A 17,946-nucleotide genomic window follows, 5' to 3' on the forward strand; every position below is an offset into this window, starting at 1 on the left:
TGGTCGAATTTCTGGGTATAATTTTGCTCGATTTTTTTGGGTTGATTTGGTCGAATTTTTGTTTTGATTTTGGTCGAATTTTTTGGTTGAATTTGGTCGTATCTTGGGGTTGATGTCTTACGAAATATTGGGTTGATTTTGTTATAATATATGGTGAATATATTCTGATTAGTGTAAATTGATTGTAAATTGATTTAGATTGTCAATTAGTCAAACTCCCATATTTAGTTACCAAGTATAGCGTGATTGCTTAGCATATTCAACGCAAGATTATTCTCAATGTATGATGTATATAATTCACGTACAATAATAACATTGGTAACTAATAAAATTGGTTGATTTTTCTGGGGTTTTTTTGTTGATTTATCTGGGTTTTTTTGGGTGAATTTTGTTGATATTTTTTGTTGAATTTGGTTGAATATTTGGTCGTTTTTTGGTCGGATATTTTTTGATTTTTCTGGTTCAAATTTAATCGATTTTTTTTGTTATTAATAAATAAAATATCTTCTATTTATCTTATTTTTTAAATATTTTCTCTCTCCTTACTTTATTTTAAACATATAATCTCTTACACTTAATCATAATTCTTACACCCAATCATTACTCACATCCCAATACAACCAAAGATTCCAGTTTTCTTAAAAACCACCCAACATTCCTTAGGGGAACAACAAAAAGGAATGGAGGGAGTAATTCTTTTCCCTTCCCCATATACCCACTCTCTCACCTCCTTTATCACCCATCATTATCACTCATCTCTCTTAGAGCTGGCAATGGGTTGGGTTGGGTCGAAATCAGGTCGACCCATTTATAAACGGGTTGAGATTTTCCCAACTCAACCCGACCTGTTTAATTAAACGGGTTGAGATTTTCAACCCAACCCAACCCAACTATAAACGGGTTGACCTGAAGTTGACCCGTTTAATTTTTTTTTCCCACTTTTAATTGTAAATTGATTTGACTATAGAATTGCGAGGTGATTTTGTTAGGGCATATCTCATTGCAAAAAGTAATTTTTCAATATGTATTTGACATGAATCAAAACGTCAAATAATTATTCAATGTTGAAGGGAAAATGAGAAATAAAATCTTTCAAATCACATTATACATATATATATTACATACTTTCTTGCACTTAAACGGGTTAGACGGGTTGTTTTCGGGTTGAAAATTTCAACCTGACCCAACCCATTTAATTAAACGGGTTGGGTTGGGTTGACCCATTTAATTAAACGGGTTGAAAATCTTGACCCAACCCTTTATTATTGGGTTGGGTTCGGGTTGGGTTGGTGGGTTGGGTCAATTTTTGCCAGCTCTAATCTCTCTTACCTTATTTCTTTATTATTTTTTTTATTTTTTATTATAATCTCTTACATACAATCATTTTTCTTACACCCAATCATTACACTTATACCAATACAAACCAAGATTTCAATTTTCTTAAAAACTTCCCACTTTCTGAAATGGATACATAAAAAAGAAATGGAGGGAGTAATTTGTACTCGCTAGCAACAGCAACAACACCAAAGCTAGTCTCTGCTAAAAGCTGGAGCTAGGCAAACAGCATAATACTATCCCTTCCCTTTCCCCTTTCCTCCAATCCTCCTTCCAAGTTCCAACCATACTGCCACGTAGCAACCCAAGACAAATTCAACCAAACAACCAACACATCTTCTAGGTCCCACCTCAACACTATCTTCCAATCACATTCGTCTACGTGATCTAGTCTAGCCCGCTTTCCATCTATACAAATTACGTTTTGATTTTCTGATCTGGTCTAATTTGATCTGCTATTTAATTTGGTCTAAAGGTTTTATTTTGTATGCGCATTTTATTTTTCCGGTCTAATTTTTTCTTATTTGGTTTAGTTTGGTCCAATTTTAAGAAAAAGTTAAGTAATGTAAAGTACTCCATGATCAATAATGCGTCTCTTTCTTTGTCTAATGATCTCTCATAAAATCCACATTAACCCATCACTCATAACGGGCACAAAGTTTATACAAGCTCGGTTCCTTTTGTATGGCAACCTCCCACATCTCTGCCTACTTGAGGCAGATTATCTCACGAATCCCGTCCCGCTGATATTCTACATACTACAATATTCCGTACTAGTATATACTCTATACATACATTATACTCTGTATTTATGTAATCGACTTCTAAAGATACTGTGTAGAAAAGAGAGTACTCCGTACATTATACTCTGTATTTGGCCCTATTCGGAAAAATTAGCGGTAGCGGTTGAGTAGTAGACATCGGTTCGAGTAGCGGGTAGCGGTGAACGGTAGCGGGTATCGATTAGCTGTCAAAGTAGCGCCTAACTAATACGTGTGTTCAGTAAAAGTAGCGGTTGATATTCTAAAATTAAATAAAAGGTGGAGTAGAATATTATTTTAAACTTTATTATAAATTTGTCAAAAGCTACCCGCTACCTTAAAAGCTACTAATTTTAACGTTTAACAAAAGTTACCCAAACGCTGCCTCTGCCGCTAACCACTACCTAAAACGCTACCTTACCAAACGCTTACAAATTTTACAAATAGCATCTTGACTAGATCAAAACGCTACCCGCTACCTCATACACTACCCGCTAACTCAAACACTACCGCCAAACTAATCGACTTGTAAAGAAACTCTCAATTTTTGACAACACTTCAAAATATTCCACATAGATTAGATTAGACTATGAATCCGTTTACCCCAAACAAGCAAGACGAAATTGCAACCCATGAGGCCATGACAAATTCAGCCCAAGACCCAACACGCCTCATAGGTGGGTCCCACCTCAACACTACCTTCCAATCACACTTCAACCCCTCTCCTTTTTTCTCTTCAAATTACTTCTACTTCGCCTTTCTCCCTTTTCTCTCTCCGACCTTTCTCCCCCCCTCCAAAATATCGCCGCCGAATTCGGGAGAATTTTACAAGTCATTTTTATTTTATTTACCACCAAATTCGGGAGGATTTTGATTCATAATATAATCACAAAATCTGTTGACTGCATCCTTTAACACAACAAAATCATCATCCCCAATTTTATCATCGTAATTTTTTTTGTTATTAATTTTTGGAAAAATCAGTTCCCTGAAAATTTGGAATCTTTCAATTTTATCGCGAATTTTCTCTCTCCTCCTTAAATTAGCAAATTAGCACCGACAATTCAGGTCACTTGATAATTCTCTCCCTTTTTCTGTGATCTGGGTTTTGAGCTTTTTTTCTTCGGAGGTATAGGGTTTTGAATTTTTGATTTGTCTGCTTTATCTTTTTTTCTTTATCTTTTGGTTTTATTAGTTAGGGTTTGGGAAATTGACGGTTCTAGGGTTTTTTATTCGGAATGCAGGATTCGGTGATGCTTGTTTGCTCGTAAAAAATTCGATCGGAAATTTCTAAGAAATGTCGGGACCCCTTGATCGATTTGCTCGGCCTTGTGAGTATCCCTATTTCTACAATTTCTTGTAATTTTTTTTTCTTCTATATTTGGATTTTTGGTAAAATTCCCTTTAGCTAAATTTTCTCAATTGAGTTTCTACCTAATTTTTTGTTCATGTTAAAACAAAGATTTTCCCCCCATATCAATAACCATAGGGTTTAAATTCATGTGTGTTTATGTGGTGTTCCTTTTTTTTCATGGGGGGTAAATTCCCTTTAGGTATTATGAATTTGTAGATTGTTTTTTCGGATTTTTTTTGGACATATTAAATTCTTTTCCTGTTAATTTTTTGGTGGTAGTAGTTGGGACTTTTGGGGGTAAGGGTAGCTGGTAAAGACGCGTCACATTGTTGTCAGGAAGCCAATGACAATACTATGAACTATGAGGAGAAATGTGTGTTGGATTGCTGAATTTTTTTCAGGGTTAGTTGCTGTTTAATATGGATATGGACTGAATATGTCACTCCGTAAGATTGAAAGCAGTGGCTCGTGTTTAGCCAAGTTCTGTCCTTGTGTTTGGTCGAAATTTCTGCTGCTCAGCTATGTTGTTATGGCAGTAATTTTGACGTTCTTCTTGATGCTTTGGTCTAATATTGAGGTGAAAAAGGAAAAAATACGAGCATTGTCGAAGAAGTTTTGGTAACCCTATGAAGTACTTGGGTGAAACTCAAAGTACACATCTTTTATGAACACTTTCCCACCTCTTTATCCTTTATTCCTTGGCTTAACCTCATAAAGTCACTAAGTTAAGCACCCCTTACTCTTTTGTGTTGCTTTATATGGAAATTGAATTTCATGCAGGAGAAGGTGTGAGCCTTTTCTTTTACATCTTGTTGGGATGGTAATATAGGAGGGGAGGGGAGGGGAGGGGAGGGAAGGCGTAAATTAGATCTCTTGTTTGAGTAACAAAAACAGCGAAGGAAGGGAAGAGCAAATACAGTCTGTTTTTGTTAATTTTATTTTAACTTTTGAAGTAGTTGACCAAAAACTTGATTCAAAATTTCCGCCGAATACATTGTTTGTCTAATAAACTTTATTTAAAACATGAAAGGGGATCATTCTCTCAACAACAACAAAAAAATGAAAAGAAAACTTGGAGCACGACACTTCACAGGTGTTAAAAATGCAAGTTTCAGCTTCAAGGCAGAACTTAGATTAATAGTTGTATTGCTTTATATAGAATAAAGAAATAATCATCAGGCATATCATCTGTATATTTTGCAAGGATAATGCTGACAATTTTTATCCAGATTTGTAAGCATTGAGTTCTTTTTTTTTCTTACAATTTGGGAAGATTTGTTTTATGAAAGACCGAGGGGGGACTTTTTCTTCATCCTCTTCCTTTCATTTCCCTCTCACATTCCTCCCTTTCACTTCCCTGCAGTCTTTCCATCAAAACAGATGTTATTTATTCAAATACTTGAGTTTCTCTGTAGATTGAGTTTTATGCAATTTTTTTGGAATCAAGGTTTCTTTATTTTCTACCCTATAAAGTAGTATTCTGAGATGTCAGGATTACATGTTAAGTTCCTATGCTTTTGGCCAAGTGCATTCTTTTGCTTATTTGTACTAAACTCTTCAACTGCCCTTTATTCATTTAATTTATTGTAGGTTTTGAGGGATTATCCGGAAATGATGAGAGACATGAAAGAAGTGATAGAAGTGAGAGAAGAGAAAGAAAATCTGATTTTGAGAATTCAGAAGATGAGAGGAGGTCAAGAAATTGGTCTTTGAAGAAGAAAGCAATAAATGCATCAACCAAATTAAAACATTCTCTTAAGAAAAAGAGTAGCAGAAGAAAAAGTGATGGACGTGTCAGTTCGGTTTCAATAGAAGATATCCGTGATGTAGAAGAGTTACGGGCTGTTGATTCATTTAGACAAGCATTGATATTGGATGAACTTTTACCTGATAAACACGACGATTATCATATGATGTTGAGGTGCGGTGGACTCTATTTGAACTTCTTGGTTGTCATTTTTTTATCATTATATGTGGAGATAGCAAGATAAAATTTTGATATCTTTCTTTGCAGGTTCCTTAAAGCAAGAAAGTTTGATATTGAAAAAGCAAAATGCATGTGGGCTGATATGATTCAGTGGAGGAAAGAGTTTGGTGTTGATACTCTTGTGCAGGTAATAGCTCTTGGCTATCCATACTTGATACTTTTGTAATTTTTATATTTAACCCATTACTCTATCCGATGATATGGCTGTCTGTAAGAATGTCATTGTTGCTCTCCTTGTTTTTAAGTTTCTGGTTATATTCGTTCTATAAGATGATTTTATCTGATGTCTCCAGGAATTTGATTTTAAAGAGATAGATGAAGTCTTGAATTATTATCCCCATGGATATCATGGTGTGGACAAAGAAGGTAGACCTATTTACATTGAAAGGTTAGGAAAAGTTGATCCAAACAAACTTATGCAAGTAACTACGATGGACCGTTATATAAAATATCATGTTCGTGAATTTGAGAAAGCCTTTGCAATTAAGTTTCCGGCGTGCACCATTGCTGCAAAACGGCATATAGATTCAAGCACTACAATCTTAGATGTTCAGGGCGTGGTATGTTGTCTGACAAATATGATTTTTCTGCAAATGTTGCAATTTTTATAGATACATGTCTTAATTATATAGTTTTCTGATTTCCAAATTCAGGGTTTGAAAAACTTCACCAAGTCTGCCAGGGAACTTATTACACGACTGCAGAAGATTGACGGTGACAATTACCCCGAGGTTTGTTTCATATTTTTGCGAGAGGAAAAAATCATTTAACCAGTCAGAAGTGGCCATAACTGTAGGTGTTTCACTTGTGCAGACCCTTTACCAGATGTTCATTGTTAATGCTGGTCCGGGATTTAGGCTTCTATGGAGCACTGTAAAGTCTTTCATTGATCCAAAAACCACATCCAAAATTCATGTATGAAGAATTTACAGCTTTCTTTTGTCAACTTACGTTGATTGATGCCCTTTCTTTTGTAGGATTATATTGACTGTATTGACGAGAATCTGTTTTCGTAGGTTCTTGGAAACAAGTTCCAGAGTAAAATACTGGAAGTAATTGATGCCAGGTAATCTGGTCTTATCTTTCTGTATCTTTAGATAATATAAAAGTCCGTTACAGCATATAGAATGTTAACTGACTGCATTTTGTCTCATTATGTGGGTTACTACATCTGCAGTGAGTTACCGGAGTTTCTTGGAGGGACTTGCACTTGTGCAGAGCAAGGGGGGTGTTTGCTCTCTGATAAGGGTCCTTGGAGAACTCCTGAGATATTAAAGGTTCGTCTTTCTTTTGTATTAGTTCTTTCTCTTCATCTCACTGCAGAAAACTATAGTTCAACTGATGCAGATTGTATTTGAATACCCTGGAAAGTTGCGTTCTTCGTTTTCCTAAAACTAATCATGTTTTTTCTTTCACTGTTCCGCAGATGGTTCTTAATGGTGAGCCTCGGCGTGCAAGGCAAGTGGTCAAAGTCTTGAACAGTGATGGAAAGGTTCTTGCTTATGCTAAGCCTCAGTTTCCAACGGTATGTCTGTTTGTGGCTTAATATGAATGAAACTTTCAAAGTTTGAGCTTTTGGTTTCCTTTTATGACTTACACAGTTACACTTAAACAGTTGAAAGGAAGCGATACATCTACTGCTGAGTCGGGATCTGAAGCTGAGGATATTGCTTCACCTAAGGCGGCAATGAATTATTCACAGTTGAGGTTGACTCCTGTTCGCGAAGAGGTATACTTTCGACTTATTTTAATCTCTTCAGCACTGTTAATGTATTTTGATAATTGGATTAAACTTTTGAATGACCTCGCAAAATTAAATTAATGAAGATATCCATGTCTTTTGCTGTTGTTGACCATGTAGGTCAAGGTAACTGGAAAAACAGCCTTTGCTGGTAGCTATTCAGGCTATGATGAATATGTACCTATGGTAGACAAGCCCGTTGATGCTGGGTGGAAGAAGCAGTCATCCATTCAGAGATCTTTCTCTTCTAAAGGTGTGTTTCTCTTCTCCTTACGTTTGCTCACAGTTGTGTTTCATATATGTATTGCTTGCTTCTCATTGCACTTTTTTTTTTTGCAATAACTCTCTGTATCGGCTCATTACAGTAGCAATAAGATTGGTTGTTTCTGACTCGTATTCCCTGAGCACTCTTTGGTCATCTTTGCTTATTTGACACACTTTTTAAAACTCTATAGTGGGTCTCAGTTGTTAATGGGAAAAGCCACGGCACTGGTCATTGGGAAAGATTTTAGCTAAATATAGTGTGAAATTAAATTTTACCAATTTTTTTTTTTTTAACATATTCTGTCGAAGTTTATACTCTAATAAAAGAATTGTTTTCTTCAATGCAGCGACACCCCCACTGCCGTATACAAAGAAGACTCCAAATGGAATTACAGATCGTGTGATGATGATTATTGTTGCTTTTTTCACGGCGTTGCTCACAATTTTCCGCTCATTGGCAGGCGGTGTGACTAAAAAGTTACATGATGCATCTCCTAGTAAGGAGCTTAATATCATTGATCTAACTTTAGATGCAGTTCCACAGGAATCTCGCCCCCCTTCTCCTCCCCCAGCATTCACTGAAGCTGATCAGCTGTCTAATGTACTAAAGAGGCTAGGTGAGCTTGAGGAGAAAGTTGATACACTTCAATCAAAGCCTTCTGAAATGCCATATGAGAAAGAAGAATTGCTGAATGCTGCTGTATGTCGTGTGGATGCGTTGGAGGCAGAGTTAATTGCAACCAAAAAGGTAAAAGCTGCTTAATACGATGATCTGCTGTCTTTTAGGATTCAATTTCTGGAAATGCTATATCATTTGTGCAGCATGAGAATTATGTTGCTTGTTCCTGATAATATATTATGCCGTTTTCTTTAAAACAAATGGACCATGTTGCCTTTTATGGGCAAAGAGAATTATGGTTTTGTTGTCATTTTATCTTTTCTTGCCCCAACATCATGTTTCCATTGACACTGTTTGCCAATGTCCTATTCTTTGTCACTTTATTTTTCATGAATGACAACTGCATAATCGACCTGCACTGTACCCTTCATTTGATTTACATGTCACTATTACGACCATTCTGAATGTTCTAGCTTATGTTACTCAAAGTATGATTTCCTGAAGTTCATTGTTTATATTATTGGGTTTTTAATTTTATACAGGCTCTTCACGAAGCTTTGATGAGGCAAGAGGAGCTGCTTGCGTATATTGATCGTCAAGAAGCAGTCAAGTTTCAGGTAAGCATCGAGTAAATCTGATTAGTTTGTTTAACAATGCTTTATGTTATCGTTTTAAGTTTTAACTATCCATCAAGGCGTGCACTCTTACTGTTTATTGTCCCTGTTTTAACATTTGTAGCAGAAGAAGAAAAAGATGTTTTGCTGGTAAGCTGATCGATTGAAAGCAGAAGAAACGGGAACTTTGAAGATAACGAGAGCTGAGGCATTTCCTTTTCTTAATTGTATCTTTTCTATTTGTAAAACTATATCTACGAGTACTTCATATTTGACAACAAAAAAAACTACTGCCCACAATGATGTAAAGAGATGCAGAAAATATGTGTATGTTGAATTTTACGACCCCCAGTTTCAAATTAATGGAGGGTGGAAGAAAAGTTACATAACATTTTCTGAAAATGCGTTTGTGTTTGCCCCACTCTCTCTTCCCCCTCTAATACAGTTCGTCCAATTCAAAGATCACTAGTCTTTTCAGTCAGATGAAATGGGGGTTTCGTGTTACCAGCCTTAAATATGTATGGTGCTTACTGCTTAGTTCGATCTTGTTTTCCCATTCCAAAACTTATCTTTGGGAATAGACCTTTCGTCCGATATTATGGCCCGCTGGGTATTGTTTTTTGTTCAGTTTTCTGTTTTACACGAAATTATAAACCACAATATGAAAACCACATAAAGTATGGGCTCGTTCAGTATCACGGTAGGTTTTCAGTTTTCATTTTTGTGGTTTTGAAAAGTGTTGATTTTGAAAATCGAAAACTATTTTTTGTGGTTTTCATATTTTGGTTTTTAGTTTTGTAAAAAATAGAAAACTGGATACAAAAAACGATACCGAATTGGGCCGTAGTTTTCAGTTTGTTGTTGTCAGTTTTCAAAATCTACCTGATTAATAGGATAACAAACGAATCCTTAACTTGTGAAATTGGATTATTATGTTTAATGATTTTCTTGTGAATATGAGAGCAACAATAGATTTATCTTAAGAAGAACCAAGAAACATTCTTGGTATAAAATAGAAATTCATAATAGTTGCATTTTAATTTGTGCTTCTGCCAACCTTTTCGGTTCAATAAATTGAAATCTTTTCTCTTCAGATTAAGTTGAAAATTCGACAACATGAACGATAAATTGACAGAATTTGTGATATGGTAATGTATGCAGACATGTAGTAGACCAGTAGTTGTAGTGGTCCGAAAGAATGTGATAGAAAAGTTAATGCAAATTGTTACAGATTGTATAACCGGTATAGTAAGGTGAGTTTAAGCTCGTCTTGTGAAACATCTGATTGCAAGTCAATAGTTTTAACTTGCTTCTGCTAGTATTTCTGAAATATCGGTCCAATTTGTTTCACAATGTAATGAAAAGGAAGATTAAAAAATGAACAAAACATAGTTGCGAATATGGGAAAAACACAATCCTATAAGAGACTGGATGACATTTGTGAAATTGGTTGTTCTTTTGTTTCAAGCAAATAGAAGACCTGCATAATCCACTAAACTTAGGCCCCGTTTAGTTCACCTTAGTTCTTCTGATCTGATCTGAACTTATTTTTTTCTGGCTTTCTATATATTGTTAAGTAAATATCCTCTTAATTATGAAATTGTTTCCCTAAAGATTATGGCACAACCTACCTGATAACATGATAAAAAGATGAACTGCGCAATCCAGTTTCTATTCCACCAAAAGTCATAAAACACAATAGTGTCACTGATACAAGTATCTTCTGAAGTCATTCTTACGATTTACAAACTTTCCGGAAGAATTATATATATATATATAAAGACAATCTGGGGTGGTGGTGGTGGTGGCGGTGGCGGTGGTAGTAATATACAACGCATCAGGCAAACGTCGAGGGGGGGATAGTGGGGCTAAAACTCACAATCGCCACCAGGTAGAGACTCTTCGACTCTTTAATATTACAGCAAGCAGTATACAGACATCTCACTTCTACTATCTCTGACCCGAGAAACTGGTGCACTCAAAAAAGGAACTGCATTCGCAACACAAGAAGAAGAAGGAAACACAAAAAAGATTGGATCAGAAATTGTGCTGCAAAGAAGGAAATAAAGCAGTAAATGAAGATAAAAGCATACCATCATCTTCTTCTTTTTCTTCTTCTTTTCCAAGAATGCAAAAAGCTCGTTCTGTCTTTGCATGGACTCCTCAAGAAGCTGCATCAGGTTAGTTAATATTGTCAGTTTTTTTGCAGGAATTTATTTCAGCATTTTAGGCTCCATTTGGTAGGGTATAAAAAGTTTTTATGGAAAACGATTTTCCCCTTTCAATCATTTTAGGTTGTTTAGTTTGGCAAAGGATAGAAAACAATTTTCCATAATCCTCAAAGGTCGAAAAAAAAAAAATTCCATTTGAAAGGGAGAAAATCACTTTTCCACCTTTTCTCGTTACCTCTCTCTCCCTTCTTCCCCTCAATCTTCACCATCTTCTCCCTTTTTTTTTTACCAACAAAACAAAGGAAAACTAGTTTGAAATTGTGTTTTCCCTTTGAAAATATTTTCATTTTACACTGAAAACGTTTTACACCAAACCAAACAGAGCCTTGGTGTCTTTATTAGTGCAGAAACCTTTCCTCATCCTAGTGTATGTGATTTGGATATGTATGATGTTCAACATTACTACACAATATATTATAGAAAAATACCTTCTTGGTTGAAGAAAGTTGTTGTTCAAGGACATCTACACGGCTCAATGCATTGTTGAGCATTTCCTCTTTCTCAACAGGCATGGTGTCTGGTTTCGAGCTAAGGGAAATCACTTTCCCTTCCAGTTCACCCATGCGTTTCATCATTGCAAAATACTCAACCTCAGAAATTGCCGGTGCTGGCAATTTGTGTGAGTCCTTAACAGCAGACTCATCACAATAACTATATAAGGTCGCATCAGTGAGCTTCTTTGGCATGTTTCGAGTAATTCTGATCATTGTTACAATTCCCATCATCATGGACATAAGACCTGACACTAGATGATTACTGAATTTCTGATTAGAACCCTCGAAACTGTTCTTTGATGGGTAACTACCTGCAGTTTCAGGAAGTAAAATATCAGTAACAGTCAAAAGCACTTAGGTTCCAAACTGCGAACTCTCCTGTGCATAGTTCTACTTAGTTTTTGTACACAGAAAGAGACTTGTTTCAGATACCTTTGGACATGGACATGTTCTTATCCACAGGTTTGATCCACATTTTGTCCATGTCTTTTTCTGCCATTGGGACAAAGTTGTCATATGGGAAGGCGTTTGGTGCATCTTTGCACACATGTTCCTGCAAATAATTGACAAAAACTAGTTCAGGATATCTGGGAAAAAGTTGTCACCTTTCTTGATGTAGTAATGGTTTATGCTTTTCTAATACACCCTTATTTGAACATAAATGTCTGAGATTCTGAGAAATAACACAACTATTATGAATAGAATCCAAAATCATGTTGTATCCTCAATTATTAGAGGTTGAGACAACGTGACAACTATACCACGGGGAATAGGTTGGATTCTGTAAATTGAACCTAATGTTTAACGATTGATACTAGAAAGTTTTGTTATCAGTTTATCACTGCTAAAATTTCTGCATAGTGTCAATTAACTGATGTATAATTGCTATGAGCTCTGAATTATAATGAATAAAATCATAACACTTACTTTGGGTGCATAATATTGGAAACCATCTGAATCGCATACTTTCACATTCTGCGAAACAAAGAACTGAAATCAGTAGCCATAATAGACATTCTCAGTTCAGAGATAAATTTACAGTACAGTACATTACTTAGAAGACTACCTTAGGTTTTGCCATCTCATCTTCACCAATGGTTTTCTCATCTATCACCGGGAAAGGACCTCTTACGCTGCATTTGGCCTCACCATTACGAACCATCTGTAGAAGCAGGAAAATTTGGGAGGAAAACAGTTAACACATGAAAAAAAGGATAATACAAGTACAATTGGAAGAAAATATATAGAAAAAAGACAGATTTCTGCACAAAAATAAACCTTCATTATCTCAGGATCATTCCATGGTCCTTTGTCAGAATTCAGGCAGCCACCTTTTGCTGCACAAGTGCAGGTACCACCCAAAAACTCTGGCAGTTCACTGTATGTCATATGAAAATGAAGCTTGATAAGTCACAAAATAATGCAACTCCAATTGTATAGTAATCTTATTGTACTCTTAATCAATGTTGAAGTAAAATTTCTAAGGAGTGAAAAAGTGTTAGGTTAGTTCTTCGATAGTAACTCAAAATAAGTACTGTATTATGGTAAAATGGTAGCTGATGAGAATTTTAACCTGGCATCAATGATCTCCAACAGCTTGCTTTGGTACTTGTTGCCCAGGACCTTGACAAGGAAACAGAATTAGGCCTGAAATCCTAGATTAAAATCTTAATAATGGGAAAAAAAGTCTGTTAAATTCTTACATGAATCTTCTGAGTTGTCTTGGGATCAAGGAACGACTTAACGGTGCTCCACAACAGCCTGAAACCTGATCCTGCATTGATGATGAACATCCTACACAAGGTCTGAGGAAAGCAAAAAAATAAACTGTCAAATTTCCCTGATTATTATATTAGGGTGCGTTCTATTCACCTGATTTTCACTTATTTTTCCAGAACTTATCTTATCTGAACTCACCAAAAATTATTTTAGTTTCAAATTATTCTTTCAAGTTTCAACCCTTATTTTTCCTGAACTTAACTAAACTCATCTGAACTTATTTTTCCTGAAATAAGTGGAAATAAAGGGAACAGAACAGAGTTAGGAAGAAGAAAAGCTGTACCTCAGGGTAGTTGTCACCGTCTATCTTCTGAAGGCGCTGAATGAGTTCCCTTGCTGCCTTGTTAAAGTTCTTAAGCCCCTGCAAGTCACACGAACTAAAGATGAATTCACATCCCTTAATACCTTGTTATTTTGGTTAGAAAAACCATTATTTTCTTCTTTTATTTCTTTTATTATGGTTTTTATTGTTAGAGAAATATTACTTCAACTATAAGGTTAATGCTATGCTACAGATTTCATCTCATATCATACATACCACTCCTTGAACATCCAAAATAGTGGTGCTTTGATCAATGTGTCTCTTTGCAGCAATTGAACAAGCTGGAAACTTATCAATAAAAGTCCTCTCAAATTCCTGAACATGATATTTAAGATATCTGTCCATGGAAGTGACTTGCATCAACTTGTTAGGATCAACCTGACCAAGCTTTTCAATGTAAACTGGCCTCCCTTCCTTGTCAACTCCATGGTGTCCTTGTGGATAATACTGTTTGACTTCTTCAACTTCCTTGAACTCAAAATCCTATACAAGAAAACAGAAGACAGTGAGAAAACATATCATTTTAGATTGAGTGATTGCTAGACCTGTCAAAAACTGATCCGATCTGAGCTTAAGTAAGCGAACATGACCAAAACTGATTTAAAAACTTGAAAGTCCTTGCATAAGAGTTATGTGAAAGATGCTCTTCAAATCCACTATATTGCACCTAACCCGAGTAGAACATATTACATGCACCTAACCCGGGTGCACGGTGCACCCTCTAACATTTTCTCCTTACATGTGAGGAGAAAATGTGATAGGGATCACCAACAGGTACAAAAATACCTTTGGGTGCACGGTGCACCCGGGTGTACCTAATAATTTTCATAACACGAGAACTTAACCTGAAAGCCAACCTGTCCTAACCAATCTATTTGACACAACTAACATAACAAATAGTATACAAAAGGTTTTTTTTTGTAACTTTTATCCAGTTTTTTTTGTAACTTTGACCTAGTTTTTTTAAACTTTTAATAGGTTTTGATAAACTTTTATTTTTTAATATAATAAGTTGATAGATAAATATGTTAAAGGGTTAAATAATTAAATTTATACATTATTAGTGATTTAAAAAAAATACTTTTACTCCGGTAAGCAGTATTTATTGTACACCACTTGTAAATAAGAATTCGTGGATAGTATATTGTAAGAAGATTATTCTTTGAATGATAGAGTATATACCTCCATGATTGTGTCAGCACCAAACTCCTTCCTCCATTGTAGCATATCACTCCACATTTGCTTTGACTTTTCGATATCAAACTTCCTAGCCTTCAAGAATCTGTCAAATAGTAACTTCATTTGTTATTAACTTCTAAAACCAAGAAAATTTCATACAATTTTCAAACAAACTGAAATAAAATGTCTAAGAACAATTTTGAAATGGAGTTTTTACCTAAGAAGCATATGATAATCATCATGCTTTGAAGGCAGTAATTCTTCCAAAATAAGAGCCTGACGAAATGCATCTACAGCCTGCATTTCCTCTGCATCATGTTCATCTTCAAAAGAAATAGACATGACCCTGCTATTCCTTCTACCTTTCTTTGTTAACGAATTCCTAACCATGCTTGAGACATTAAAAGCCGCCTTTTTGAAAGAACCAAGCTTTGTTTTCTTCTCATCATCGTAGTTATCCATGTCAGGTTTCTCAAGTCCTGATACAGGAAACCAAAAATAATTAACACTAACTTAATATGACTCACTAAAATGATATTAGTCTCTTTTGGAATCTTGACACTATTCACAAATGAAGAGAATCTTCTAATTTCTTTCCAATACGTACTTCAAAACATATTCATTGTGAGATCTTATTTTGTTCGTCTTAATGTGTACTCCCTCCGTCCCTTAATACTCGACCAGGAACGGAGGGAGTAGTTTAACAATATCAAATTTTTATATTTTTTTTAACATATGTATTTGGAACAAATATTTAAGAACGGAGGAGTACATTATTCATTAGAAGTTTAAAATGATTACCTGGTTTAAGGGATTGCGCCATAGGTCCAGGCATGGTATCTGTCATGGCCATTGCTTATACACTCCTAAACACGGAAAAAAAAAACTCTGCAAAAGAAGGATATATTATTTAATCAAACACTGCACAATGTGGTAAAAATAAATGTTTAGCAATATGAACATATATATTCCTTAAAAGGTTGATTTTTTCCAGGTTATTTTGTTCCATCTAAACTAGATGTTTGGGAAAGATCATATAGGAATATAGGATAATACTGATACAGATAAAATCGCGGTTTATTTTAATATTATCTAGAAAATTTTCTTTGTTAACATTTGATTACTTTGGCCATAAAATCATTAAATCAGCATCTACACTAGTATCATAATTTGTTACCTCCAAAATATATATGACAAGTATCTTAAATATTAGCATCATAATTTGTTACCTCCAAAATATATATGACAAGTATCTTAAGATTGAGAAGAAAGGGTATTACTCAGAATTTAGAAACAAATCAACATAATTAAAGTTTCGGATAGAGAATAGAATTCTCTTTAAGATATAAATTACACAACACTAGTCACATTAGGTTACCTTCAAAAAAAAAAAAAAAATATCACATTAGGTTTCCTAATATATTAGGGGACTATTGTAATACTATAACTTTGATCAATGGAATACAATTCAATTCACGAACTTTCACAATATCTAATAGATTTCTTCTTACGTCAACAAAAATATTGCCATTTCCTATAACATAACTCAGAATTTTATCATAATTTTTATGATCAAATCACGTCTATATTGTTATATTTTGTGACTCTTATCCATACATAAACCCAAATATTTTTTTCACCAAAATAAAATAAAATAAACCCAAATAAAACCCACAAAGCCCCTATAATTCTTTTGCATTGGAGAAATTCCTAGCACCATTACTAGCTCGATCAAGATCAACCGAAAACACGAAAAACGCATAAAGATGTTCAAAATCATAAACTTACAACAACAAAAATACTAACTTAATGCATAATCAACCCAATTGAGCTACAATGAAGGGCAATAAGATTTTTTTATTTTTTTTTTGGGAAAAATGATTTGGAATCAGAAAAAGAGGAAGAAATATTTACCTGGGAAAAAATTGTTTTAGTCGCAAAAAAAAATGAAGGAAAGAGAGAGAATTAGGAGGGAGTTATAGAAATGTAAAACTCTTCATAACGGCTAGAAGACAACTCTGTTTGCAATACAGCATAATCTGTCTCTCTATTTTTTTATTTTCTTTTTTTATAATCCTTTTTATTTTTGCATTTTGATTACAGATGGTTTTATAATATTTTTGCATTGACATATTCTTAGAAATTTAATTATGTAATTAATTTTTGTGTAATTTTTAGTGACAGAAAGAAAGAGAAAGATAGACGGCTATGGGAGAAATGCAAGGCACTCCGTCCATTTTTTTCATCATCATTTTCACTGTTATTATTATGTTAATTATTTTAATTATCCTTTTCTTTTCTTTTCTTTTACCCGCCAAAATTCATAAGATCTTACCAACCGTGGCCAACTACTTAGCTCGATCTAATGGATTCCCTTTTCCTCTTTATGGTATTTTACCATATGATAAACTATATCGTGGAGGATCGTATTCTCTCGAATATATAAAAATATAAAATTTTGAGCTTTTAAAGTACGGAGTAACGATTTCATTTAATTGGTAAAAATAACATTTTTAAAGACACTTGCTGTGAATGTCAGTTACCTTAATATCTTAGTAATCTTAGTTGGTAAAGTCATTATGTTACGTTATCATAACAATGATGTGAAGAATTGAAATATATCGATATCACTTTTAATCTCGTATTTCGTGGGAACTGGAAAGGTACCAACTATGAAATATGAAATATCAAATGGCACCGGTAGTAGTAGAAAATCTCTAATGGTCACAATATTTTACGACCTAGTTGGTTGATATGAGTATGCAATGAAAAGTTAAAAATAAAGTCATGTTCAGTAGATATCAGCTACCTTGATATCTTAGTTGTAAAGTTATTATGTTACGTTATCACATCATATCATATCGAATTTCAAATAATACTCCGTATTATTTTTACTTTTGGACTCATATATATCTCGTGGGAAATGAAAAAGTACCAAAAGTACTAGCTAGTAGCAAATCTTTAACGATTACAATATCTTACGACCTACTCCAGCACCGATTGGATCCCACGTATGCTAGTACGGAAGAGAACGATCACGATCAATCTCTTGCTTTGTTTGGGAAGAACGGCGTTTTAGAGTATTACTGTAGGTTAGAGTTTCTGTGTTTTTCTTTTCTGTGTCATACATTGGATGAGCGTATATTCTAAATCCCTGACATTATAACTCTTATAATGTGAGAGTTTTTGGTTAACAAGAAAATTAAGCCCGACCTGCTGTTTCTTAATAGACCGGTTGCCATAGGGCGTTAGTAGTTAATTGACAT

General features: G+C 34.7%; 2 protein-coding genes across 4 annotated transcripts; one reads left to right on the forward strand and one right to left on the reverse strand.

The window, feature by feature from the left end:
- Positions 1-2,835: 2,835 nt before the first annotated feature.
- Positions 2,836-9,077, forward strand: LOC110803095 (phosphatidylinositol/phosphatidylcholine transfer protein SFH6). Of its 2 annotated transcripts, none has more exons than XM_022008558.2 (15): positions 2,836-3,225; positions 3,341-3,427; positions 5,041-5,371; positions 5,465-5,564; positions 5,731-5,997; positions 6,091-6,168; positions 6,251-6,352; positions 6,454-6,503; positions 6,615-6,714; positions 6,864-6,962; positions 7,053-7,166; positions 7,299-7,431; positions 7,790-8,190; positions 8,604-8,678; positions 8,800-9,077. In XM_022008558.2, exons 2-15 carry the CDS (start codon positions 3,394-3,396, stop codon positions 8,827-8,829), a joined length of 1,914 nt encoding a protein of 637 aa, XP_021864250.1. In that variant the 5' UTR covers positions 2,836-3,225; positions 3,341-3,393; the 3' UTR covers positions 8,830-9,077. The 2 variants fall into 2 exon arrangements, with proteins under 2 accessions (XP_021864250.1, XP_021864251.1); XM_022008559.2 differs by having other exon boundaries at positions 8,803-9,077.
- Positions 9,078-10,310: 1,233 nt separating this feature from the next.
- On the reverse strand, positions 10,311-16,843 carry LOC110803074 (phosphatidylinositol/phosphatidylcholine transfer protein SFH12). 2 transcript variants are annotated; one of them, XM_056842003.1, is made up of 15 exons: positions 16,595-16,843; positions 15,482-15,568; positions 14,898-15,159; positions 14,684-14,783; positions 13,718-13,984; positions 13,463-13,540; positions 13,104-13,205; positions 12,974-13,023; positions 12,679-12,778; positions 12,467-12,562; positions 12,328-12,390; positions 11,833-11,953; positions 11,335-11,711; positions 10,769-10,846; positions 10,311-10,665 (listed from the first exon to the last, which is right to left on the reverse strand). In XM_056842003.1, the coding sequence occupies exons 2-15, from the start codon at positions 15,531-15,533 to the stop codon at positions 10,654-10,656; spliced, it is 1,758 nt and encodes a 585-aa protein (XP_056697981.1). In that variant the 5' UTR covers positions 15,534-15,568; positions 16,595-16,843; the 3' UTR covers positions 10,311-10,653. The 2 variants fall into 2 exon arrangements, with proteins under 2 accessions (XP_056697981.1, XP_021864233.1); XM_022008541.2 differs by having other exon boundaries at positions 12,328-12,375; positions 16,595-16,835.
- Between the last annotated feature and the right edge of the window lie 1,103 nt (positions 16,844-17,946).

The sequence above is a fragment of the Spinacia oleracea genome, chromosome 4 (genome assembly GCF_020520425.1).
Source record: "Spinacia oleracea cultivar Varoflay chromosome 4, BTI_SOV_V1, whole genome shotgun sequence".
Taxonomy (NCBI): domain Eukaryota; kingdom Viridiplantae; phylum Streptophyta; class Magnoliopsida; order Caryophyllales; family Amaranthaceae; genus Spinacia; species Spinacia oleracea.